Source organism: Ostrinia furnacalis, unplaced genomic scaffold (assembly GCF_004193835.3).
Source record: "Ostrinia furnacalis isolate ACB-3 unplaced genomic scaffold, ASM419383v2 OfSCF2698, whole genome shotgun sequence".
Classification (NCBI taxonomy): domain Eukaryota; kingdom Metazoa; phylum Arthropoda; class Insecta; order Lepidoptera; family Crambidae; genus Ostrinia; species Ostrinia furnacalis.
The window spans coordinates 29,164-53,313 of NW_021132937.1; the positions used below are offsets into that span (position 1 = coordinate 29,164).

General features: G+C 36.7%; 1 protein-coding gene across 1 annotated transcript; it reads left to right on the plus strand.

Annotated features, from left to right (window-relative positions):
• The first annotated feature begins 283 nt into the window (after positions 1–283).
• On the plus strand, positions 284–24,150 carry LOC114356172 (facilitated trehalose transporter Tret1). Its single transcript, XM_028309293.1, has 8 exons — positions 284–470; positions 11,958–12,187; positions 16,115–16,284; positions 18,127–18,280; positions 19,241–19,373; positions 20,512–20,741; positions 21,149–21,343; positions 22,152–24,150. The coding sequence occupies exons 1-8, from the start codon at positions 398–400 to the stop codon at positions 22,404–22,406; spliced, it is 1,440 nt and encodes a 479-aa protein (XP_028165094.1). The 5' UTR covers positions 284–397; the 3' UTR covers positions 22,407–24,150.

Sequence of the window (24,150 nt, forward strand, 5' to 3'; positions counted from 1 at the left end):
GGTGTCTATAGGTCTCCTGCTGACTATTAATTATGTAGGTACAAGTGAGAAGAAAATTGCGGATTCACTTTTACAAACTGCAAGCTAACTTAACTAAGTAGTGGTGTGGTAGTGGTACCCTTTACATTTTTAAACCTCTGACCTCCTAATAAAAGCTTTGTCAACGGAATCCTCCAATACTGGCATATAAAACCTATCTGCTTCAACATCCATCCAACATCCCGTCAGAAGGATCGTCTATCAACCGGAATGTCACCATTCAGCAGCATCAACGCGCAAAAATGTATTGTTTGTTGACAGTTTCGCGGCGTAAACAGGCGTCCGCGCATCTTAGCACCCTCAGTCGTTTCTCAGACGCACCGGTGGCCGGTCATAGGTTGCGTTGAGTTGTGTGAAAATGAATTTTTTACTGAGCAAGTTCATGTGGCAGAATGGGACTCGGATTAACCAATATTTGTTCGCCATTATCTGTGAGTTGAATTTTTGATTGAATTTTGGGAAGATTAAAATGCAGACGTCATCAAGGTAGGGATAAACGGGTTGTAAAAATAAAAATAGCGGATCCAAAAATATTTATATTTTAAACATAAATATTATGTAGGCATTTTCCTTTATTTTACACAGAAAGTAGGTAAATGATCACAATCTGTTTTTTATTAGATGCAAAAATAATTCACATATCTACCTACAAATGAAAATTGAGTTTAGAGTATGCCCATAAAGTAACTACAAGTAAATTGCTACACCGATTTAGACAGCATTTTACCGAAAACATAAATGCCCAGCATACAACTTAAAACCCTACCTAGGTTTTAAGTTGGCAATTTTAACAAACACCGTGAAACTTTGTGCTTAAAAATAATTCAATTTGTGCTTAAACTTAAAATCATCATAGCATCCCAATGTCTACAGCTAATTATTGATAAGTTAACTTTATAATTGCAAATAGGGTTCATTTGATAAATTTAAAAGTAATTTGAGGGTAGATGTAAGAACAGAAGGATGCCTGAAAAAAATCTGTAACTATTTATTTTCTTTAGCCGAGTAGAAATCAACAGTAAAAATCCTAAAATTGCAAAGCATAAATGTGATTTATTTCTTGGTCCGACCTATTCATGGAGTAAGGACCAGTCTGGACCATCCAAACTTGCAACTTGTGCTCGCTGGGTAACACTCAAGAAACTGAAGAATTTTGTGCAAGTAGTTTTTGCTCTATAAGCCATAAACTAAGTATACGTTATTAGTCTAGGAGCTTTCCTAAAGTTTATTTTTTTACAATTTAATCCCGATCGCAGCTCTAATGACCATTAGGGCACACAAATTAGTTAGAGCAACAACAAACCAAGTGGTCATATATGAGAATAAAATAATGATCGAAGCAGAAAAACTTATTTCGGCATGAATGGTTATCGCAATAACAAATTAAAGTAATAATAAGTAACTAATAAAAATGCATTGTTTTACAAACAATTTCGTGTGTATTTTAAAGTATTATGAAAACAGATAAATAATCCAGCGCAAGTGAAACCACAAACAGGTGTGTGCAGGTGTAGTGTAGCACAAAAATAAACAAATAATAATAATAACAACAAAAAAATAAAACATTTATTCGAGAAAGGTGCTTTCTCTTTCTCTTCATACCAATAAATTATAGATTCATCTTTGTTATAATAATTTACTCAATAAATAATGTCGTCCAAAGAAAAGTAATCAATAACAGTTAATTTATTCAATATAATAAATTGTATGGTATTTTTTCCTCCATACATGATACAGTTAAACTTGTTTGTTTGTCATTCATTGTCATTCAATTTTGCATGGCTGTGCATTTGTATGCTGTTACTTTTTAAATTGCGCATTGCACGTAGATTTTGACCTTGGAATTATGCCTTTAAAATACAATGGGAAAAGAATCAAATATATTCCATCATAATCTGTTTCGTCCTATAATGAAAGAAGAAGAATTGAGAAGATCCTTAAGAGAACCAAAGGCACATAGAAAGCTCGTAGGGCAAAAAAAGCTCTCGAGTGACCACGAACTGGAAGACGCGGTGTGGGTAAGCTTCCCACTGGGTGAACTGACGATATTGCTGTCCAGCACCTGGATGCGGGCAGCAGGACCGGTCCATGTGTAAATCCTTGGGAAGCCCTTTGTCCAGTAGTGGATGGTATTTAGTTAAAACGATCGATTAGTAGGCCAATGAAAACAATAGATAGCTATGCTAAGTTTGTGACATATTAACGTGATACGTGACCTTTCAACTCCTCTTGAACCAATTGTCATGGTCAAGTTTCATCACTGTTATCACCTATTAGGATAATTATATTGCTAGTCGTGTAGTAGCTTCTGAACGTGGCTATGTCCATGTTAGAATTTGGTTTGTCACAGAAAACCTTACTTAACCTAGGGATCAAAAATATGGTTATACGATCTGAACTAAATATTTTTCTTTTCTAATAATTAAAATGGATCTTGACAACATAATGCGCGAAGTTGTCCAGAAGAAAATTGAAATTCTTCCAAAACTGCATTCAATTTGAAACAAAACTAAAACTTAGGTAACTAGGTACCTAGAGTAATTTGATTCCAACGTTTTTCTTTATTTTCTTTTACTGAATGTTACCTTTTTGTAAAATACTGAAAAGTCGTTAAATACATTAGTTAGGATCCTTATCTGAGGATCTCATCGGTTAATTTAGAATACATTACCTCATTGGCATAGGAATAATAAGTGGCCCGTACCTAAGTTACGATAAAATAATAAATAAGGAGGCTTTGGGTTTTTTGTGAAAACTGTATTATTAATTGAAATGCCGATCAAAAACTGATAAACAAAAAGGTCGACGGCCAACAGTCCACTCGATTCTGTAAATGTAATCGGAATCTAAAATTAGTCGACAAGTTTTCCCTCTATTGACTTCGTCTCGTTTACTCTGGTGACAACCAGCAAGTGGCTCTTTTCTTGGGTTATTCACAAAACTGGACACACGTCATTATCTCCAGTCCAGTCTGTAATAAATGGTCGTGTCGAGTTGGTGAATAGCCCCCTTATCTAATTAAAAATTGTATCATTTTATTTGTGACTAGATGTGCCTGCGACTTCGTACGCGTGAAAACCCATTTTCGCAACATTTTTCATTGTTGCTCTGCTCCTGCTGATCGTAGCGTGATGTTGTATAGCCTATAGCCTTCCTCAATAAATGGGCTATCTAACACTGAAAGAATTTTTCAAACTCTTCAGCTTTATAATATTAGTAAGTAAGTAGATAAAAAGTGATAAGTACCTAAGAAATCTCAAAACAACAAGAGAAAGAAAGATTTGACCAAATTTTTTTATTTATTAGGTAGTATACGATTTATTTTGTGTTCTAAAACTTGACCCGGTCTTTGAATTGAACTTTTTGCCTTCAGCACCTTCTAATCAAATAATTATGCCGGTGATTTTTATGTCTTTGTAATCAAACAAAGATGGAAAACAATGGTTAGTTTAAGAACTTTTGAATGAAACACTTCAGTTACAGTTTAATTTTTAGGTAATTCTTTGACGGAGTTTTTTATTATTTAAATGAAAATAAAAAACTATTGAGTTTTTTTGTCTTAACAACGGCAACCGTGAAAAATTAAATGTGTACGAGTAGGTAGGTACAGCTGTTACACATAACATTTGTCTAGGTAGGTATGAAGAAAAAAACATTTAATGCTTTTCAAAGCAATACCTTGGCCATCTGTTGATAAAAAAGGTAAAAAAGTTTTGAAAAATTTAGATCGTTACAAAATGTAAATTTACTAAAATACTTTGATTAATAAATAAATTGGGTATTGTACTATTTCATTCGTCGGTCCACCTAGTGGGAGGCCTGCCCACGCTACGTCTTCCAGCTCGTAGTCGCCACTCAAGAACTTTCCTGCCCCAGCGGCCATCAGCTCTACGAGCTATGTGCCCCGCCCACTGCCACTTGATTTTAGCGATTCTGCGGGCTATGTCAGTCACTCTGGTTCTCCTACGGATCTCCTCATTTCTGATTCGATCACGCAGATCGCAGATCGCAGGTCGACGATCTGGTGAAGGTCGCGGGAAGTACCTGGATGCAAGCGGCGCAGGACCGGTCTTTGTGGAAATCCTTGGGGGAGGCCTTTGTCCAGCAGTGGACGTCTTTCGGCTGAAACGAACGAACGAACGAACGAACTATTTCATTATCATCAGGTAATTTAGTCTCCATTGCAGGAGCATGCCCCTCTAATTTACCAGAGGCAAATGGATCCTCCAAAACTCCCCACGCTGGCCAGACGGGTCTGGCCTTCCCAAGGCCTAATGTTAACATAACTAATTATCAAACCAATCAATTGATTTTGTCCAATTCTACGATATCCAATGATTTGAGGAATTTATAGTAGAAAATCCATAGACTTGTTTTGTGCAGTGAAAGTTATTGAATTCTAGGACATACTAAAGCAGACGAAAAAACAAGTTATACATTCTTTTGATTTGTAAAATTGTGCGCAAAATGTGGATCCCATTCTCACTCGAAAAGTGTTTAATATCTGCTCAAACCCTGACTTCACTTGCATTTTAGAAGCCTTTGCTAAAATAACAAATACTTAGCTCACCTCACTCGTTGACTCCCAGCTATGGAAAACTATACAGTACTAGGTGTAAAGAATTTTTAAACGCAAAGTTCTCGAAACAAACGTCACGAAAAAATATCGAGACCTAAAATATTATGTAAGGTCTTGTAACCGATGCATAAAAAACAATTCCCACCTCTTGTCCCCACCGCTGCAACTCCTGTGTAGCCAGGATCTGCAGCTTAACCGCCAATAAAAATGCAACAAAATGATGGTCAAGATTGTCCCGGGGAAAAGTTATACCACAGGTTATACTGTCATTGGACCCGCAACGAGAGGAGTTCGAAGTTAAGTAAGGGTCGACTAATCGGTGTATCTATGTATGTATAGGTTAGGTACTGAATTGAAATGCACTTTTGATAAAAACGATCTTTTATTTCTTCTGTACCTATCTAACTCGTTATGTCGAGACTGTTATCAATCGAGAAGTTAGTTAATTGATTTAATTTGATTCTACATTCCGTGGCCTACTTACATAAACCTATCGTTATTAATTACAGCGCCTCCGATAGAAATTAAGACGAAATAATGACATTGAAAATTGCATTTTTTTAATCAAGTCCATATTTTTGTCATAGGTCAGACAACAACAGTAGATAATAAATATAAAACGGCATGGAACACGTTTTAATTCGTGGCTGGTTTTTATTGTGTTTAGTTTTTTCAACTTGGGCTGATGAATTGATAACTGAGTTCTAGATTGTGTTTGTATATTTTCTACTTTTTTTAACCGATTATTATTAGAGGTTCTTCATTGTGATTATTAACTTAATGTCAACTTAACATCGTTCGTTTCAGCCGAAAGACGTCCACTGCTGGACAAAGGCCCAAGGATTTCCACAAAGACCGGTCCTGCGCCGGTCGCATCCAGGCACCAGATCCAGGCAATTAATGTGATGTTAAGTTGGACCGAGGATCCACCAGATCCTCAGTCCAACTTAACATCAATTATGTCCATTGGCGTACTTACCCGGTGGGGGGGTGAAATCGCTTTGAAGGAACTGATTCAAACTATCTATCTGACCTAAAAAATCTGACTTGTCCCCCCAGGCCAGAAGCTGGATATGACTTGCCCCTAGGACCCCCATGGGCAGAAGCATAGCAGAAGGGGAAAATATCTAAAAATAGTACCTACAAAACCTTACCTCTTTAGAATTAGCATCAAAGCCCATTTAACAATGTTTACTTCCATTAATACGTTGACCCTAATCGCAATAATAATGGCGCCGGCTACTCACGGCATCCAATTATGGGCTATAAAGTAAAAAAACTTTGACGACGCCGCTTCTAGACTCTAGTAGGTAGTTTTTGTAATTAATTTTATCAATGAACGATCCTCGTAAACTAGCTTAAAGGCGGTGGGCACACCGAGAGTATTACCCACAAGTTTCACAACCATAGATTAATAAAGCCTAGTTATATAGTAAGCGCACGAAAAATGAGGCAACTTTTAGGGTCCACTTGAAACTTGAAACTTTTTTGTTTCAGTTGTTTAAATATCATTATAAATATTTTTTAAATAATAACATTTTATTACGATAAATGTGGATATAAATCTCTCACTGTTGAAAAAATTGCCTTAATTTAAACATTTTTAACAACGTTTTGACACTAATGACATAACAGTAATGACAAGATTTTTCCTCACATTTGTCGAAGCATTTGTATGAAGACTATCCATCTAGCTAAGCTTTATTAATCTAAAAGCCCACAACGGAGAAGCTCTTGGCCTGCACTTGATGGAAAGTGATAATCAGGCCGAAGCGAGCTTTAGCGGAGGATACTACATAGGAACTGGTTATCTTACTTCTTTAGAGCTGTTGTGTTGTGGTACCTAATGTTTACCTTTATCCCTATCTATTTTTAATGTTTGCATGACTAATTAAGTCAACATGATGTCATAGGTACAAATTGTATGATATCTTGTAAAACCATGTTAACCAGGCGGACTTAGAACAAGCCTCTAGTTTTACCTCCAGTATAGGTCGAACCCGGTACCTCTGTGTTTGTGACATGTAGTCTTACCACTAGGTTTATGGAGATTGTACAGTCTACATCAGAATATTTTTTAGTTGCAAAACCGAACTTATAGCAAAAACTGACTCATAAGTCACACTGTCTAAATTGATTTGCAAACGTTCGTGCTAATTGGCTTTGTTGTATTGTGATGCAAAATACTAATTCTTAACGAGTTCGAATCGAATCTTAAATTCGGAAACAAAGTCATGTGTGAAATTTATTTCTGCTACTTTACATATTGAACGATCATGTGATCTTAAATAAAAACATCTGTATACATAATAACACATTTTTTTATTTAGGATCACATGATGGATGTGTTCAAACATCTGTTTTTTTATTTAAGCAGAGCACATGATGGATGTGGTTCCACGGAATTATGAAACAATATAGGCTTGCTTCGTTACATTTAGCAAGTTAGTGTACAATAGTGTACATCGGTAAAAGAATTAGGTATTTGAATATTAATTACCTCTAGCACAGCTACCTAATAAAAATTTACAATTAAGGAAGGCATAGTTTACAATTAATAAAATTATTGTTTCATCATCATCATCATTTCAGCCACAGGACGTTCACTGCTGGACATAGGCCTCCCCTAATGATTTTCACATCGCCCGGTTGGTAGCGGCCTGCATCCGGTGCCTTCCTGCTACCTTCATGAGGTCGTCGGTCCACCATTGCCGTTTTGTCTATCAAGAATCGGATACAAAACTTCATACATAATATAATTTGGACTATTTACTATCATTTTATTAAAACACTTTGTCTTTTGTGCTGTTTGTCCTCTTGGAATAATTTATGGCCAAGACACGCAAACAATCTGTCAATATGTTAATATTTATACGTATTTTACTTGTGCATGAATGAATCAAAAACGTGAGGTTTACACGTGCGTTTTTTTGTTTATTTGGTGAGCAAATAGAGTGAAAATCAGTAGTCATTCTTTTATTTTATTTAGCTAACTTGCACGACCACTTGGAAAGTGTAGCTACCTTTTTCACCTTTAATTTATTGAAGGGTATAGATAGAGACTTCAAATAACTAAACAAAATGCGTAAATAAATAACGAAAACGTTTTATCAGTCTTCACTAGCGATGGTGGAGTTGGATATAAAAAAGTTTACAACATTAACACAAACCAATTAAACATGCCCAAAATCGTATTCACTGCAGGTACCTAATAATTTGAAAGTTAATAGTTAAACAAAATACTTACACGCCTAAACGTTTGAAAACACAGGACCGCAAAGAAAAAGGGTTGAAGGGTCAGTTAGAAAATCTTTAATACTTATCCTCAGTTTACAAAACACACTGCAAAAACTAATCTTTTTGATATATTGTACATATGTTTAAAAAAAAAGGTTGAAATATTTTAGTCTATATTTCTTAAAGCCAGGTCAGGTACTTTTGAAGACATTTAATTTTGAAAATTTTCTAACCGACCCTTTTTCTTTACGGTCCAGCGTAGTTTGCCTCGCTGTGTGCCACTAGCCTTATCACAGCATTCGTGTTCGCGTTTACAACTTTGCTCTAATCTCAATTCACTGTAGTTAGTACTAGTCTATAAATGCAAGCATTAGTGGAAATTAATACCAATGGGACAAATAGCCCTCGATTTGTGTCACGCCATCACTAAAGTATGCTCATTGAACTCGAAATCAGTTATGATTGCTGGTTTTGTTAAGTACAGTACACTTCAATAAAATCATCATCATGATTTGAGAGTCAAGTGCCGGACAAAAGCTTTCAAAGAAGGGTTAGTAAACATCATCCTAATTTCTGAGCAAATATGGTCGACCTGATAAAGGTAGCAGGAAGGCGCTGGATGCAGGCCGCTACCAACCGTGCGATGTGGAAGTCATTGGGGGAGGCCTATGTTCAGCAGTGAACGTTCTGTAGCTGAAATGATGATGATGATAATGATGGTAGTACAAAGACCTCCAACCACCTGCTAAAAATTTTGAAAATTAAAACGTTTTCTACTCTTGAGTTAATTACACTGTACTGTACACATTAACGCTCATGTTTTTAAGTGTTATAGGTAATAATTTAAGTAGATTTAGTCTGCTGCAGTTACATACTGTAAACTGTAATTTATTTTTCTTTTTGAAAGCGTTTTCTCTTTTCTTTTCGTTTTTCTGAATTACAATTTTCACTTCTAACACTTTTTAAGTAACCAAATAAAATTAATTAATGAAATTAATTGGACCATATCAACGTGAAATTGTGAAATCCGTCAGTTTATAATATAACGCGTGAGATTGTAAACTAACAGTGAGTTAATTAGTTTATGTTAGACTATCTAACTACGTCTGAATATAATCTGGCGGAATTCTTAATTTTACGATGACAGATACATTGTCAGCTGCACCAAAAAACAAATAACGTTTTCATGTTACTTATTACCAATAACATAAGTAGTTGGTTTTCCATCTGTATTGAACTAGTTTTAACAGCTTTGCCAATACATATAAACACAAGTGCAGATAGAAAATGAATACGTAAGTTACCTGCTAAATAATGGAAGTGGTGAATCATAAAAATTGCATCGTGATAAATTAACAACTGGTTTGTTCTTTTTTTTTTCAAAAACCTACCTACCTAATACAATAGTGATAAAAAATGATGAATTATATATAAAGCCTGGTCCGTGAGCACGTAGAATTTTGTCCAATGACGTAGAATTTTGGACAAAATTGGATTGGACGATGGCACTTCAAGCTAAACAGAACTGTCTTACTGGCCTTATAAGTGCGATTTTGCAAGAAAAAGATGGACCGCGATGACCTCATAAAGGAGCAGGAAGGCGCTGGATGCAGGCCGCTCGCTACCAACCGGCCGATGTGGAAATCATTGGGGGAGGCCTATGTTCATCAGTGGACGTCCTGTGACTGAAATGATGATGATGATGATGTGACGATTGCAAGAAAAGTGTTATTAATGTCCTGCTCCTGTCCCAAAACTTAAGACTGTTTACCTGTGCCGTTATTACCCAAGGAAAATTAATATACTTACCTCGAACACTTTTCATACCTGAATAAAATTTAACTTAATTACCTACTGCAGCTGATCACACAGACAGCAGACAAATGGTCAAGACAAAACAATGGTAGGTATGATGCAGAGTGTAAGGGAGATTTTGGCAAAACATTGTTACTCAACACTGTTTTAAATTTAAAGATTAATCCTTTAAAGTTTAAAGTCTAGCAATAGGTACCGTACGGTAAAGAGTCATTCAGTAACACGTAGACATAAATCTTTTAAAAAGTTACTGGCCGCGGGCCAAAATGGAACTTCTACCTATAGGGGGAGGCACACTTATTCTTAACCTTTTTTTTTTTTTTTTTTTTTTTCGGGGAAAAAATGCATTGAATTGCATACCTATCCTGCGGGGACAGGGTAGGTTATGTGGGGCTCACCAAGTCAGAAGGACAAAGGCATACCCACTAAAAAGACCCCGGTCCTCCGTCATTCGCCTTATGTGGGAAGGAACTGTGGGATTCCGGACAAAGCCTTCACTACCACACTTATTCTTAACCTAACCTAACCTAACTTGACTCAGGTTAAATAAGCTACAGTATGAATAAAAGAATTAGCTACTTACTTATCAAGCGATTTTATTGTGTGTTAATAAAACAAAAAAGTCAAATAGCTTTTTTTAAGCTTTCTTCATAACGATAAGACAGTCGATAAGAATTGTGTCGTCTCCTTTGCGTGTATTTCTATCTTATATGGTTTGTGTGATGTACAAAAAGTGTTTTATTCTTATCTATCCACTAGCGGTCGGCCGCGACTTCGTACGTGTGGATCCTGTTTTACCCCCTTAAGGGTTTAATTTTGCAAAATCCCCTTTTAGTGAGCCCCTACGTTCTAAAAGGAACCCCCATGCAAGAGACTCCTAGCACTTGTAGTTTCTAAGATTTCGTGATAGTGCGTCAGTGACCCCTTTTAAAGACACAAATAAATATCTTATCAAATGATGGTCCTAACAGATTTTCTTAATTCGTTAAATTTTAAACTACTTTGCAACCTCGTGCAGTATTATTGACCTTGTAAAATTGTCGTCATCAATTTTGGCATTTACCTAATCTATTACATAATATGAGCTAAATGAATTCAAATGGTTGCAATTCACACGACACAAAAAAGCTATAACTATTTATGTATAAATAGTAAAAACTGGCTCGAAATGTAGTAATTTATAAACTAATATGATCAGTAGTTCAGTACCTTTAGCACGAAAAACTTTTGACATAGAATCGTTTGCGTATTCGAATCGCTATCAAAAGATTTAGTATGAGAAGTGAAAACTTAAACAGCGCCCCTGTGAACGCGACGTAAAATGAAATTAGTATGAGATATTGGAGATATTGAATCACTACTTAATTCGACAGTCGAGATAGATAAGTTATCGTTGAATTTGAAGGCTGTGTCGAAATTTGTAGAATACGCAAACGGTTCGAAGACGAAAGTTTTTCGTGCTAGAGGCACAGATAATTATTTTTCTATTGACGTTGAATGACGCGTCAATCCAATTATGCGCTTTATAAATATGTTTAGAAATAGATAAAGTAAATTTTCGGCTAAATAAATAATGCAAAGAGTCATTTTTAAGCTAATTTCAACTGTCTGTATGAAAATAGTATGACTGCATGACATGATTTTCAATTCATCGCAAATTGATACAGTCCTACCAACTTACATAATTTATCACATTAACTACATAATAATTATGTTCATATTAGGTATACTGATAGAACGAAATAGCTGGTAATCAATCTACAGTGAGCACTAAGAAGTAATAGGTAAGTCTCTGAAAAAAATCCCGCACTGTTTTACTATACTAGTTATCTTTTTCGATATCGATGGCAGTTGAACAATTAACTTTTTCAAGAATTTTCAGTCTCTAATAAGTCCGTTTAATCCGTCCAAATCTCAATACAAAAGTCTATAATCAGTGTGTGTTGCCAGTGATGGTATACGGATCTGAGACGTGGTCGCTTACTATGGGTCTCATAAGAAGGCTCAAGGTCACCCAAAGAGCGATGGAGCGTGCTATGCTCGGAGTTTCCCTGCGTGATCGAATCAGAAATGAGGAGATCCTCCATTTGCCTCTGGTAAATTAGACAGAATATTTGTTCTCATCGCCAACCCCTCTGGCTAGCGTGAGGAGTATAAATAATCCTCCATCTGCCTCTGGTATCTTGGAGAGGATCTCCTGCAGTGGGCCAGTAGGAACTGAATGACTTGATGATGAGTGCTCCTATAGTGACGACTAAATGACCTGTTGATGTCCTTTTTGTTCCAGTAACCATACCCCTGCTAAGCTTCGGGATGGTCCAAGGCTGGTTATCACCGATGATCGCGCTACTCCAGTCTTCAGAAGGCCCATCACCAGAGCCGTTCACCAGCAGCGACATCTCCTGGATGACGTCGGTCACTTACATCACCGCCATCATCTTTGGGGCACCCATGGGCTACCTGACGGATAGGTTTGGGAGGAAGATGATGACGCTGGCCACAACTCTGTCTTTGATCGTGAGTACATTCTATTTGAGAGTTTCTGATTCACATTTTAATAGCCTAGTTCAGCGGTTCCCAAACTTATTTAGTCTACTTTTTTCTGGGTCTCTTACCGCCCCCCTTTAAGCCTGCAGCGCTCACAAGGGGGCGTTATCGCCCACTTTGGGAAAGACTGGCCTAGTTCGAAGTGTATAGTTTTCATCTTTTGAAACTCTATCAGTAGGTATAGGGAATTATAAGTAAATCTGTATGGAAATTCGCTCAGCAATAAACCGGCGTTATCTTGAAGATAAATAATGGGGGCTTTTGGCCGAAAAAAGCGCTTGGAAGCACTCGTAAGCAAAATGGCGATCGCTAAGCGGTAAGCGCTGTCACGCTAAAATGAATGAAATACGTCACTATTGAAGCTATAGCAAACGTGTCCTCGCCGAAAACTGCCGTAGCAATCGCCATTTCGCTTATAAGCGCTTCCAAGCGCTTTTTTCGGGCAAACTCCCCCATTGATCATTATATTCGTCACCAGCATAATCCAGCTTCCAACATTTTCATCTATTTTTAACGACAAAACCGGTTGAACTGCGCTATTCCAACTTGTTATATCCTGATTGTCAGTTTTGTTTTAAATATCTACCTGACTATCGACATTTTCAATATCAATTTCATCCAAACATTCCCGATCAAAACGCGTATAGCCTGACCAGGAACATAAAAACCCTCGCCATGTTGCGGAAAACTAATGGTACTAATTTCTTTTAATGGCAACAGTAACTGAAAACTTCATTGACATGTCACCTTGCGTGTCAGTCTATTGCTGTCAAAGTGTAAACAAACTTTATTTTATATGTGCGCAATAGATTTTGTGAATAAAATTGCTAAAATCTTTTTATAGTCGTGAAAGAAAAGTGGTTCACAATATTTTAAAGTATTTGTCGAAGAGAAATATTAAGGGTTCGGACAATATTTTCATTGAATAATGTTTCCGACAAAGGTTGTCAAATTGACTGACATGTTTATCGTATAGTACAGTCCACTATGAAAATTAGCTGTGGTTTGTTTCAACTACCTATTTTTAAAAAAATTGTCACTTTCTAAGTGTTGAATTTTATGGAATTGGGAAAGAAGTACCGAGTTTGAAGCGTTCATGAGCAGACATTGCAGTTGAATATTCAAGTTCTGAATTTGATTATTGATGAATAATAAAATAAATCCTACTAGCTCGATTGATAATTTCATTTTATTTATTTAAACCAGGTTACCTATAATAATATTTTTTCGTTAATTTATAAAAATATCAAATTAGCCCGTAATCCTGAATCCTGATACATAAAGTTAGCTTATTAATTTAACACAGGTATGACTGTACTCAGTGTTGCAATATCAAATGCAATTGCCGCGCCTCTATGCCAGGGTTTTTATGTTCCTGGTCAGGCTATAAAAATAAACTTCCTCCACAAACAAATAGAAGTATTCACACCGCAATATCCCAAAGTATTCAATACAAAAACCAATGTCAATAAAAAGACAAATCGCCGCTATAAAAACAAGCGGCGCGTGCGCAAGCGATAACACTGATCGATTCTGATGCACTCTGAGAAACCATTACCTACCTGTTCTATGCTAATAATGTGGTTTGATCTTTAAAATGTTCAAAAGATAAAAATATCAAGGTACAGTCAGCGTCAAATAGTTCGTGACACCCAAAGTGGCTAAAAAGTCGATAACACAAATTTATTCCAATTGGAGTCTTCCTTAGAGCTTGGTTTAGACTAAAAGTGGCCCAAGTCGCTGGAAGACGTGTTGAAAATTTTTTGTCTACTTTGGCTGTCAAGAACTATTTGACGTGACTGTACAATTCATAGCATCAGTGTGCTTACCATGAGTTTACGTTAGGTGAGCTCGCTAGCGAATACGTCAAAAAATTCTATGAACGTTTTATTTCTTGAAAGTAGCCACTAGGGGCGCTGCACAATATGTCATACATTTAAATGTCATTTTTTTACGCAGTCGCTAGCGAGCACACCTAACGTAAACTCATGGTAGGCACACTGATATTCTTGTTGCCCATCGTACACCATAGTCCATATTGTATAGAACCTCAAAGTATGGCATGAATAAGCATGAACCAGTTGAACATATACGAAGAGGGAAGAGAACGAATGGAGGAAGAAAGAAGATGGACAATGATGAATAACATTTCAACGTCAAGATAAAATATTGTACTAAAAGCTTATAAGCTGTAAATAACAAAGAGGTTCGTCGCCTTACTATTAAAATCAATGAGTCAATGATGTACATTGTACAAAATATGTAACATATCATCGTTGTAATCTTACGCTCGTATTCACAAACGATGCTTGCTTAAGTGAAGCAGCAAATCGAACGCACAGCGTTGAATAGAGCTCTAACATTGGTTCGTGTGTCACCCTGTGTCTCCACGCGCACTGTGAGACCTCATAGTTTGCGCAATGTTTATGAATACGGGCGTTTATATTGTATGAAAAATGTGGAATGTGGTCGCGACTGTACTACAAGGAGTAAGATACAAATTCTCAAAAAAATATGTAATACTTTTTTTGGAGTCACCACTGAGAAGTAATATCATTTTCAATCTTAAATACTGCTTATTTTGGTATTTAAAACCTTAATTGGGTATTTCCAGATCTGTCTTATTAACGTATCAGGAAAACCACAACGTTACTTTGGACCCTCTAAGTTGAATAAACAAGAAGATTCGATTGCAACGTCGTAATTAAACCAGAATTAATTAAAATTTTATATTAGTTTAGCATTTCGCGAGCCTTGCATGATCAACATTAAAATCATTCGAAGACTCGAAGATCTTATGAAGACGACTACAATTATAGTTACTTACCTACCAATAACTGGACAATTCGAAATAAAATCCAACCAGTAAGTAAAGGCTTAGTAGTCTCAAGGGTTAAGTAGTTCTGTCTTTGGACTCGCTAGGAATTTAGTCAAAATTAATTTAAAGAAGTTCGATGCTAAGGATCGAATTATTTAAGAGCGTACCTAGATGACATTAGAGATATCATACACGGAGAAAAAACTATTAAAGTGGTAGTTAGTTGAACTTACTGCTAAATAAAGGTCGTGGGTTCGATCCCCGTACAAAAGTATTTCCGTAATCCTGATACTCTGTACCCTAGAGAGTTCCTTAATCGGAACAATTAACGTGATTAAGATTGTCTTCTTAAACAAGAATAGAAGTTCCTTCCTCTTTCTTTCCCTTGGACAAAAGTAACCAATTTAAATTAGCTCAAGTTACTGTACCATGACTACCGGTCCAGCTTGAAAGAGCAGTGTATTGAACCTGCTTAAAAACGTTCTTCCGTACGACAAACAATAAAGCGATAGGTGCCGTTGTTTATCTTAAGTTTTTTGTGTTTTGTTTTTATGAAACTGATGTGTTTCTTCTAGCTTTCGAACATTTTGTGGTTGGTGTTCGTTGCTATTTAGTAGTTCTAGCTAAAAAAATGCCTGTCGAATTGAAGAGGACAGATAATATTTTATGGGTAAAACAAAATTGCAGATTGTGTTTTTCCGTGACTTTTTAGCTGCATTTATGGTAAATATTGGCAAACGACCTGATAGATAGTCAATGCTAGTTTAATTTATAAAACTTTAATTTCATTGGTAACATTATTGTCTGCCCATGCGGCGGAACACAGCTGATCTATCATACAAATTTAATGACCTGACTTATGTACCTACCTGTGATTTCACAAGAAACACAATTTGAATTTGAATTACTAACGATCAGGTAGGACGACAAATTACAGAAAGTACAATATTTTTCAACGTTTTTGTAGCTAACATTTAAGGTTCAGCCAAACCAACGCGATCACACGCTTTGACTGAACCTTTAGTGACCGTAAACTTGGTTTGACTGAATCTTTAGTGACCGTAAACTTCGTTTTCCAGGTGTACTGGCAGATCAAGTTGATATGCCTGGAACCTTGGGCCCTGATACTGGCACGAGCCATCGCCGGGATCCCCTGCTCGGCGTGCTACATCGTGCTGCCGATCTACCTCAAGGAGATCAGCGACATTGACCTGAGGGGAGCGCTGGGCTCTTTGCTGATCTTGAATAGGTGAGCAAATCTTCAAGTCTTCATCAATCGGAATCAGGAATGAGGAGATCCGTAATATTCATGATACCATAAAATCTAATTTTTATGTATAATATTTGGACAATGACTAGAAGTTGTTTCCACATCAGCCAGACAGTTTTGACAGTTCGAACTCCTTGCCAGACAGTTTTTTTAGGATAGCTGCCAAAGCCACGATGAACCAAACTTCATGATTAACCAACATTCTATCCTATATTGGGATCATACGCTGACAAACTTTCAGCTTTTATAAAATGACGTAGGTCTGGCGTTCACCAGCTCTTAGTCTAAAAGCAAATGAACCAAGTTAGTTGCACTGTACACTGTACACTGTACAGTGTATGACATGTCACAGTGTCACAATGTCACAAATAACTTGTGTTGTACTCCTATTTAACTACAACGATGAATCGTCGTCATCGCATGTTCTAGCATAAGTTTGGCCGAACCTTAAGAGATTTTAATTCACCCAGCACGTATTTTGGCCAAGAGTGTACAATGACTTCTTATGCATCACTGACGGTTAAATCATAACAATGTAACACATTATTTGTATGCAACGCATTGCATTGCCTTTTCTTATTAAAAATGTGAGTAGTATAACTGACAGTACATAAATTAATTTGCTTGCCTTTAATTTATTTTGGAACAAAAAACCTTGTACTTTCACTATAATAGCATTGAACCAAGCAATAGAGACATATGAGTTAAACTAAGCAATAGAGACCAACTAAATCTTCACTGCATGAGCACGAATCTCTGATTTTCTAGAAGCTACATTCGGGACGCCAGATTTTTCCATATTTGACCCTTAGCCGCCTCTTACGATATCCACTGGAAGAGTGAGGTGGTCTGTGGTCCTATTTTACTCTGCCAGAAGCACATGGCATAAACTGGTGCAATACCCTAGAACAGTGGCACGGTAATAATATCATACAGTATTGTAACTTCATATAAACTGACGAAACGAGAACTTTCTTTCGAAATTCAAATCTCGGTATGCGCTCGGTATGCAAAAGTCGGAAGTGTCGCGAATGTGCCGAAAGGACGTCGGTGGCCAAGTGTTAAAAATGACAAAACTGATTGAATTTGACTGACCGTCATTTACGGTCAAATTGGTCTAAAACTAGTCAAATTGTCATTTTCAGTCAGTTTGATTTGAAATGAAAATTATATTGTATCAAACCAGCTTTTGTCCACGACTTCGCCCGCCCGAAATGAAAGTAACAGATCATTATGATTATTAAAGTTTCGAAATTATTTAAATAGTTTTTACTAAATTAAATCTACTAATCACAAAACAACACACATTTTTAGCCTATTCCAATCCCAAAGTATTTTGTTTGTCTAACTAAATAAAAAAATACAATCACAAAACTATATAGAAATTCTAAGTAGGCAGATGTATTTTAAACTGGGTACTGTAGGTGGGCATCCCTATCGCATGTTGTCATACTGTGACGTACCGCGCGGCTGTTGACATTTATTTCAAAAATATGGCCGAGTTGGAATACTGTATAGATAGTATTACCGTGACAGTGGTTCCGAAAGTTGTCTGGGCTACGACTCATCTAATACAAGTTCCCCAACTCGGGACCCACCTATAGGAAATTTCGCCCACTGCCCAGCGGTTGGATGGGTAGGGTGGTGTGTCGTTCTACAGGCAGAGCCCACTCAATGTTCGCTCACGACCCACCACTGGGTCGCGACCCATAGTTTGGGAAACCGTGCCCTAGAAATTAAATTATTTAAAAAAATATTTATGTCACACCTGGGATTAAAAAAACTTTTGCGTCGACTCATTATGACTTTTTTACAATCCAGGAACATAGGCTACCTAGCCAGCTACGTGTGTGCTGATCTCCTGAGCGTGAACGCCATGCTGTGGATCGGGTTCCTGGTGCCGACACTGGTGTTCTTCGTGCTGCTCTTCATGCCTGAGACTCCTGAGTTCCTCGTCAAGCAGGGGAAGATTGAAGTGAGTAGTGTTCAATATCTGTATTTTTAAGGCTTAGTTTTTCTTTGAATAAGGATATTAGGTACTCAAATGGAGACTCGTAAGTTCATAGCAAAATCACAGCTATGTAAGATTGCCTTAACGTCTTAGAGTGAAAACCTCTTAAGTGTAAAATAAAACTGCTGTTAAAAATGCGTTTCCGAAGTTTTCACTCTAAGGCGACGTTATAGAGAACCTACGATACCATTCATAGGCTCATATAAAGTTTCATATCGGAAATGTTGAATTAGGCAATTACTTAACAGATTTTTTCAGTAGCATATAAAGATAGCCTGACAAGCGTGTAACGATCCTGACAATAGATTCTATAGATTTTACATAACATGCTCGTTTAACACATTTTTGACCATTGTGCACATCTAATGCTAAATTCGTTGATCAAGTGCAAAAGCGATACAGCTTGTGGTAAAGCTAAACACCTGGCAAAAATCTTTTCAATCCGAATCGGTAAGAAAGAAAACCTTACGGTGCGTTATTTGCCATGACCCTTAAACCACGGCAATCTATTAACCTTCGAACATCCACTAATTGGACTAGAGCAGTGAATTTTGCACTTTGGTCTGGTTAATTAATTCTCTGGAATCTACATTCTCGTGACATTCCAAAATTAATAATAAAATTCCCATAGAAATTCATAGAATCTCATTGCCAATTAACATTCCAAAGTATTAATTACTAGCTTTCCGCCCGCGGCTTTGCCCGCGTGGAATTTTGCCTGTCACAGAAAAACTTTATCGCGCGCGTCCCTGTTTCAAAAACCGGGATAAAAACTATTCTATGTCGTTTCCCGGGACTCAAACTATCTCTATGCCTTTCATCAAAATCAGTTCAGTGGTTTAGACGTGAAAGCAAGACAGACAGACAGAGTTACATTCGCATTTATAATATTAACTTAGTACAGATTGTATGTTTATATTCCAGGAAGCCAAGACAGTGATGGCGTGGCTCCGAGGCGTGTCGACGGTGGACCGCGCGTTGGAGCAGGATATCGATGGCTTCGTGCGGGTGGAGAAGCAGACCAAGGCGGACACTAAGTCCGTCTGGGGGATTATCCGTGAGTGCTTTATTGATTTAGAATAACCCATCTTACACTAAAAGATATAATGTCCCTGTTAAAAGGGCTATGGAGTGGACTGTATGTTTCTGAGATAGGCCTGCTGGTGGTGATTATTATGCAAGAAGCTAAACAAGGAAAAACTCCAAATAACCAAAACAGTATATTAGCTCAAGACGTAAAAACTAGACCGCACAAGAGACAGTAAAAAAGCAACTTCAAAACCAAAAACAATATTTAAAAAAAGTAAAAAACCATAAACAATATTAAAAGAGGATTGCTGGCCAAACTGCCAGCAACAGTCCCCATGACATGACGTCTACCTATCGCTAAAGATACTCGTATTAGGGATCAAGAGATAGGTTTTGTAGCAATGGAAAAACAGACCAAGGCGGACACTAACGTCCGATTCCCTTTATTCAGTCTTCTATTCCAAGATTTAAGATCTTAAATCCTATCCTACTGTAGTTTGGTTTCCTACCTCTTCCCAATAACGTATCTCAAAGCCGCAATCGTTTTTCTGCTCGGGTAGCCCAGCATAAGTCCGTCTGGGGGATTATCCGTGAGTATTTTATTGAATTGGAATCAACTCTCATATACCTACTAAGGGACACAATAGCCACGACACTTGAGGGGCACAAACAAATGTCCTGACCTAAACATGCCAGGGAAAAGTGACACAAATGTTCCTGGTCACGTGTTTTTAGAAAAATCATACATGTTTAGACATGTATGATTCTTCTTTGATCCTTCTGACTTGGTACTTGCCCTGATAGAATGTTATAATAGTTTAGGTTGCATATAACCTAAGATCCAATTATGTACTACTTACCTATCGTTTTTGAAGTCTGCAGGTGGTCGTTAAATTTATTTATGACAACTTGCCTTATTGAGAGCCACAAATACAGTGTCAAATAGTTCATGGCATCCAAAGTGGTCAAAAAGTTGACAACACAACCTTATTCTCATTGTGACATAGACGTGTTTCGAATTTTTTTGGCTACTTTGGGTGTCACGAACTATGTATTTGACGCTAACTGTACCTTGAAATTGTAATTAGTCTAACCTATTTCTCCATAGGTAAAATAATTTAGAAAAAATGGCTCGAAAATCTAAATAAAATTTCTTATATCCTCAGTACGTGACCAGCCCACCCGCAAGGCCTTCATCATCACGCTGATCATCAAAATCACGCAGCAGTTCGACGGCTACCTCATCGTGCTCATCTACGCAGGGTTCGTCTTCGAGAAGGCTTCCGAGACCATCAGTTTGAAGCTCAGTCCTAACAAGCAAGTCATGCTGATCGGATTGGTCCAGCTATTAGGGTCCACGTTGGCGACGTGTATTGTGGAGAAGACTGGTCGAAAGGTCAGAAAATTTTATTTCACTTTCAGTGTTTGTTGAATTTACATAAAGTAACAAACAGGCCTGGTGTAACTCATAACTGGGCTAAATCCGTATGACTGTAGGTAATACCATGGTTCAAAATACAATCAATAACGATAAATGCTACATAATAAAGGTTAAAAAATAGTAACTACGACAACCACAAGTCAACTTTTCAAATTATTAAGGTTTGATGCAAATCCCATCGCTGGGATTTTTAATTAAACCGGAGCTTTGCCAGATTGCACTGATAGCATTGCTTATTAAGTCGTAGATGCATCTCTTAGATTCACAGGTTCCTAATGTCTTCTACACTGGTAAAACTGAATATCTAAATGTCAAAATATATTTTTTTCCTTTAAATAAAAAAACACTGTTCTATTTTCCAGCTTCTCTTGGTCACCACCTCATTCGCCGTGGGCGTGGGTATGCTGATCCTATCCGCCTGGTTCTACGTGACTGCCAACGGCATCTGGCTGCCAGGCTGGCTGCCAGTCTTCGCGATGTGCCTGTGCATCTTTTGCGACGCTGCTGGCTTCCAGCCGATATCCTACATCATTATCACCGATCTCTTCACTTTCCAAGTAAGTTGATAGAACTACGTTAAGATTTTGGATCGTCCAGGATCTAATCGACCGTTTGGTGTAGTGGTTCGAAACGGACTACTATTCCGGAGGTAGCGGGTTCGATTCCCGAACAGTACAAACATTGGTGTGCATGAACATATTGGACTGGGTGTTTTCTATGTATAATAAGTATGTATTTACAAAAACAAAAGTATTTAAGTATGTTTATATCCGTTGTCTAGTACCCATAGTACAAGCTTTGCTTAGTTTGGGACTAGAAGCGCAGTGTAAAATGTCTAAGGATATTTATATTTATTTATTTATATTTAATCTTGGTTCCAATTGTAGGTTTAGATATATCCTACTTGATCTATAGTTCAATATATAATTTGTAAACCAGATTTGAGATGTTACACTTTTTAATGGACTGAAGATCTCAAGAAGATAGCTGATAGCAGCTGGACCAGCTGTAAGACAAAACCAGTAGATCGCATTTTTTGAGGTTCCTTGTATGTGGCATGTTCAGTGGCCTGAGTGTGAGTTTTTACAAACGCGCTCACCAGCAAGCGCGTTTAAAAAATGTATGAAAATTTTAGTTTTTGAAAGTTTCTTGCTAGGGGCGCTGTACAATCCATCATACATTTAATGTCATTTTTTGACGCGCTCACTGAAAAAAACTCACACTCAGCCCTCAGCAGTGGCTGAAATGATGATGGTACAGCAATACACATACACATAGGGGTCTCTGAATACCTACTCAAGAATCTCGAGTCATTGCTTTAATAATTTTTCAATCAAGTAAGTAATTTGTGTATTAATTTTTCAGCTACGAGGCACAGTGTCGGCCTTCACAAACATCTGCGCCAAACTCAGCAACTTCGTCCAGATGAAGTGGTTCACGAACCTTTGTGAGCTGATCGGCATCCATTGGACTTTCCTTTTCTTCGCCATTGTATGCTTCAGCGCTTGTGTCTACACCACAGTCGACTTCCCAGAGACCAGGAATAAGACTGTAGAAGAAATCTATGGGAAACTGTCACGGAGAGGCAAAAAGTCAAACAAAACTGAAGCAGTGCCGTAGTGGGAAAGAGAGGTTGTGTTATTGAATGTGTGAGAGAGATAAACTGTTTTTCTCTTTCAGGATGAGTGGTACTAGTGACATTTATATTTTGGCTGATCCTTGAATCGATGAAGGAAGACTTATTATGTTTTATTGCAATTGAAAAAATGCATTTAAATCAGACCTGATTCTGATCAGTAGTTTCTCAAAGGGTTGGTAGATATTGTTACACTTGTAAATAGTCCTAATTTTCGACAAGGCATACTTCTACTGATGTTTTCTGATGTCAGAAATGAAACAAACAGACGAATACCTTTTACCAAAGGCAGAGTATTTGCGAGTTTGCCAGGCTGGACCTTAAATTGAATACTGCCAACCCTTTTTCTTATTTAACTTTTACATCGTCAACATTTTTCTCAAGAAAATTAATGTTATGGTCATTATGTAGGTCTGCCTTTTTAATAAGTTTATTGAAAATATAAAAATGCACTAGTGAATAAGATTTAAGAGTTAAATGTTTAACTTTATTTATCAAAGAACTTCACATGAGTTATAAAAATAAATAATTATTCTTAGACATAAGAAATTGAACATTAAAGTCGACTGAAAGTCATTATTTAATCTTAAATATTTAAGTAAGTAAGTATAATGAAGAGCTTGTTACGAACAATACAATTTTATTGCAACATTAATGTACTTTTCTCAAATATTTATCAAATTATTTAGCTTCTCATTTACCTGAATAAAATTATTAATGAAGCACTCAGCATCTAGAACTTCGTTTCGAAACGCATTAGTATTAGGATGTCAGACGATTTTTGATATTCATCCATAATTTATTGGATTAGTCTCAGAATTTTACCAAATTAAGTTTGACATACTTTTCACTGATGCACGTTTCATAAAGAGTTTAAAAGAGATGGGCTGGCTCATTCACATTTAAATCGATAGCTAGAGTGGGCCCATCGACGGTTTTAAAGTTTAAATCTTTGTTAACTCGATTTGGTGGAGACATAATGTACCTAGATGACATCATCATTGTTTCAGTAGACATTCATTTCTGAGTGCTGAATTTGTAGAAACTTTATAATAAAGTTTAATAACCTCTTTATTAAAATTTCATTCAATTTATATTTATCGATGTTTGAGCAAAGTTATTTTGCCTGCTTGTATAGTGAAAGATTTTTTCTTTATTTATAAGTTTAAAGTTTTGCTCCTGTGTATTTTATTCACTTCACCTTGTTGGCCTTTATGTGCACTTTTACGTAAGCAAGCCTAAATATTAAAGCCATAATACTGAACAATGTAGAAAAGTTCAAAAAATGTGATTATATTCATGTAAATGAATGTAGAAATGTTGTTTAAGCTGAAATACTTAATTTCGTCGTGCTATAATAAAATTATAGGTTATAATATTTTAATTGTTTTCAAGTCAATGTGTTGAAATGTTTATCGAATTTATACTTAAGTGTAGTTATGGTATTGGAACTAGATTAATAAGTTATAATCAATACCATTATAATATAAATATTGAATACAAAATAAGGGACCCATGTAAAAATATAGTGGTCTATAAATGTAGTATCTACCTATTTAATGCAATTGAAAAGTTTTGGGAGTGTGTTTGTTGAATTTGAATTGAATTGTGTGTGTAAATATTGTATGGCTAAATGTCGTTTAGCCGACACGAAAATGTGGTATTAATGAGATTTTATTGAAATAAACAATTTGGTTCACAAAACTTGTCCATCAAGTGGCTATATCA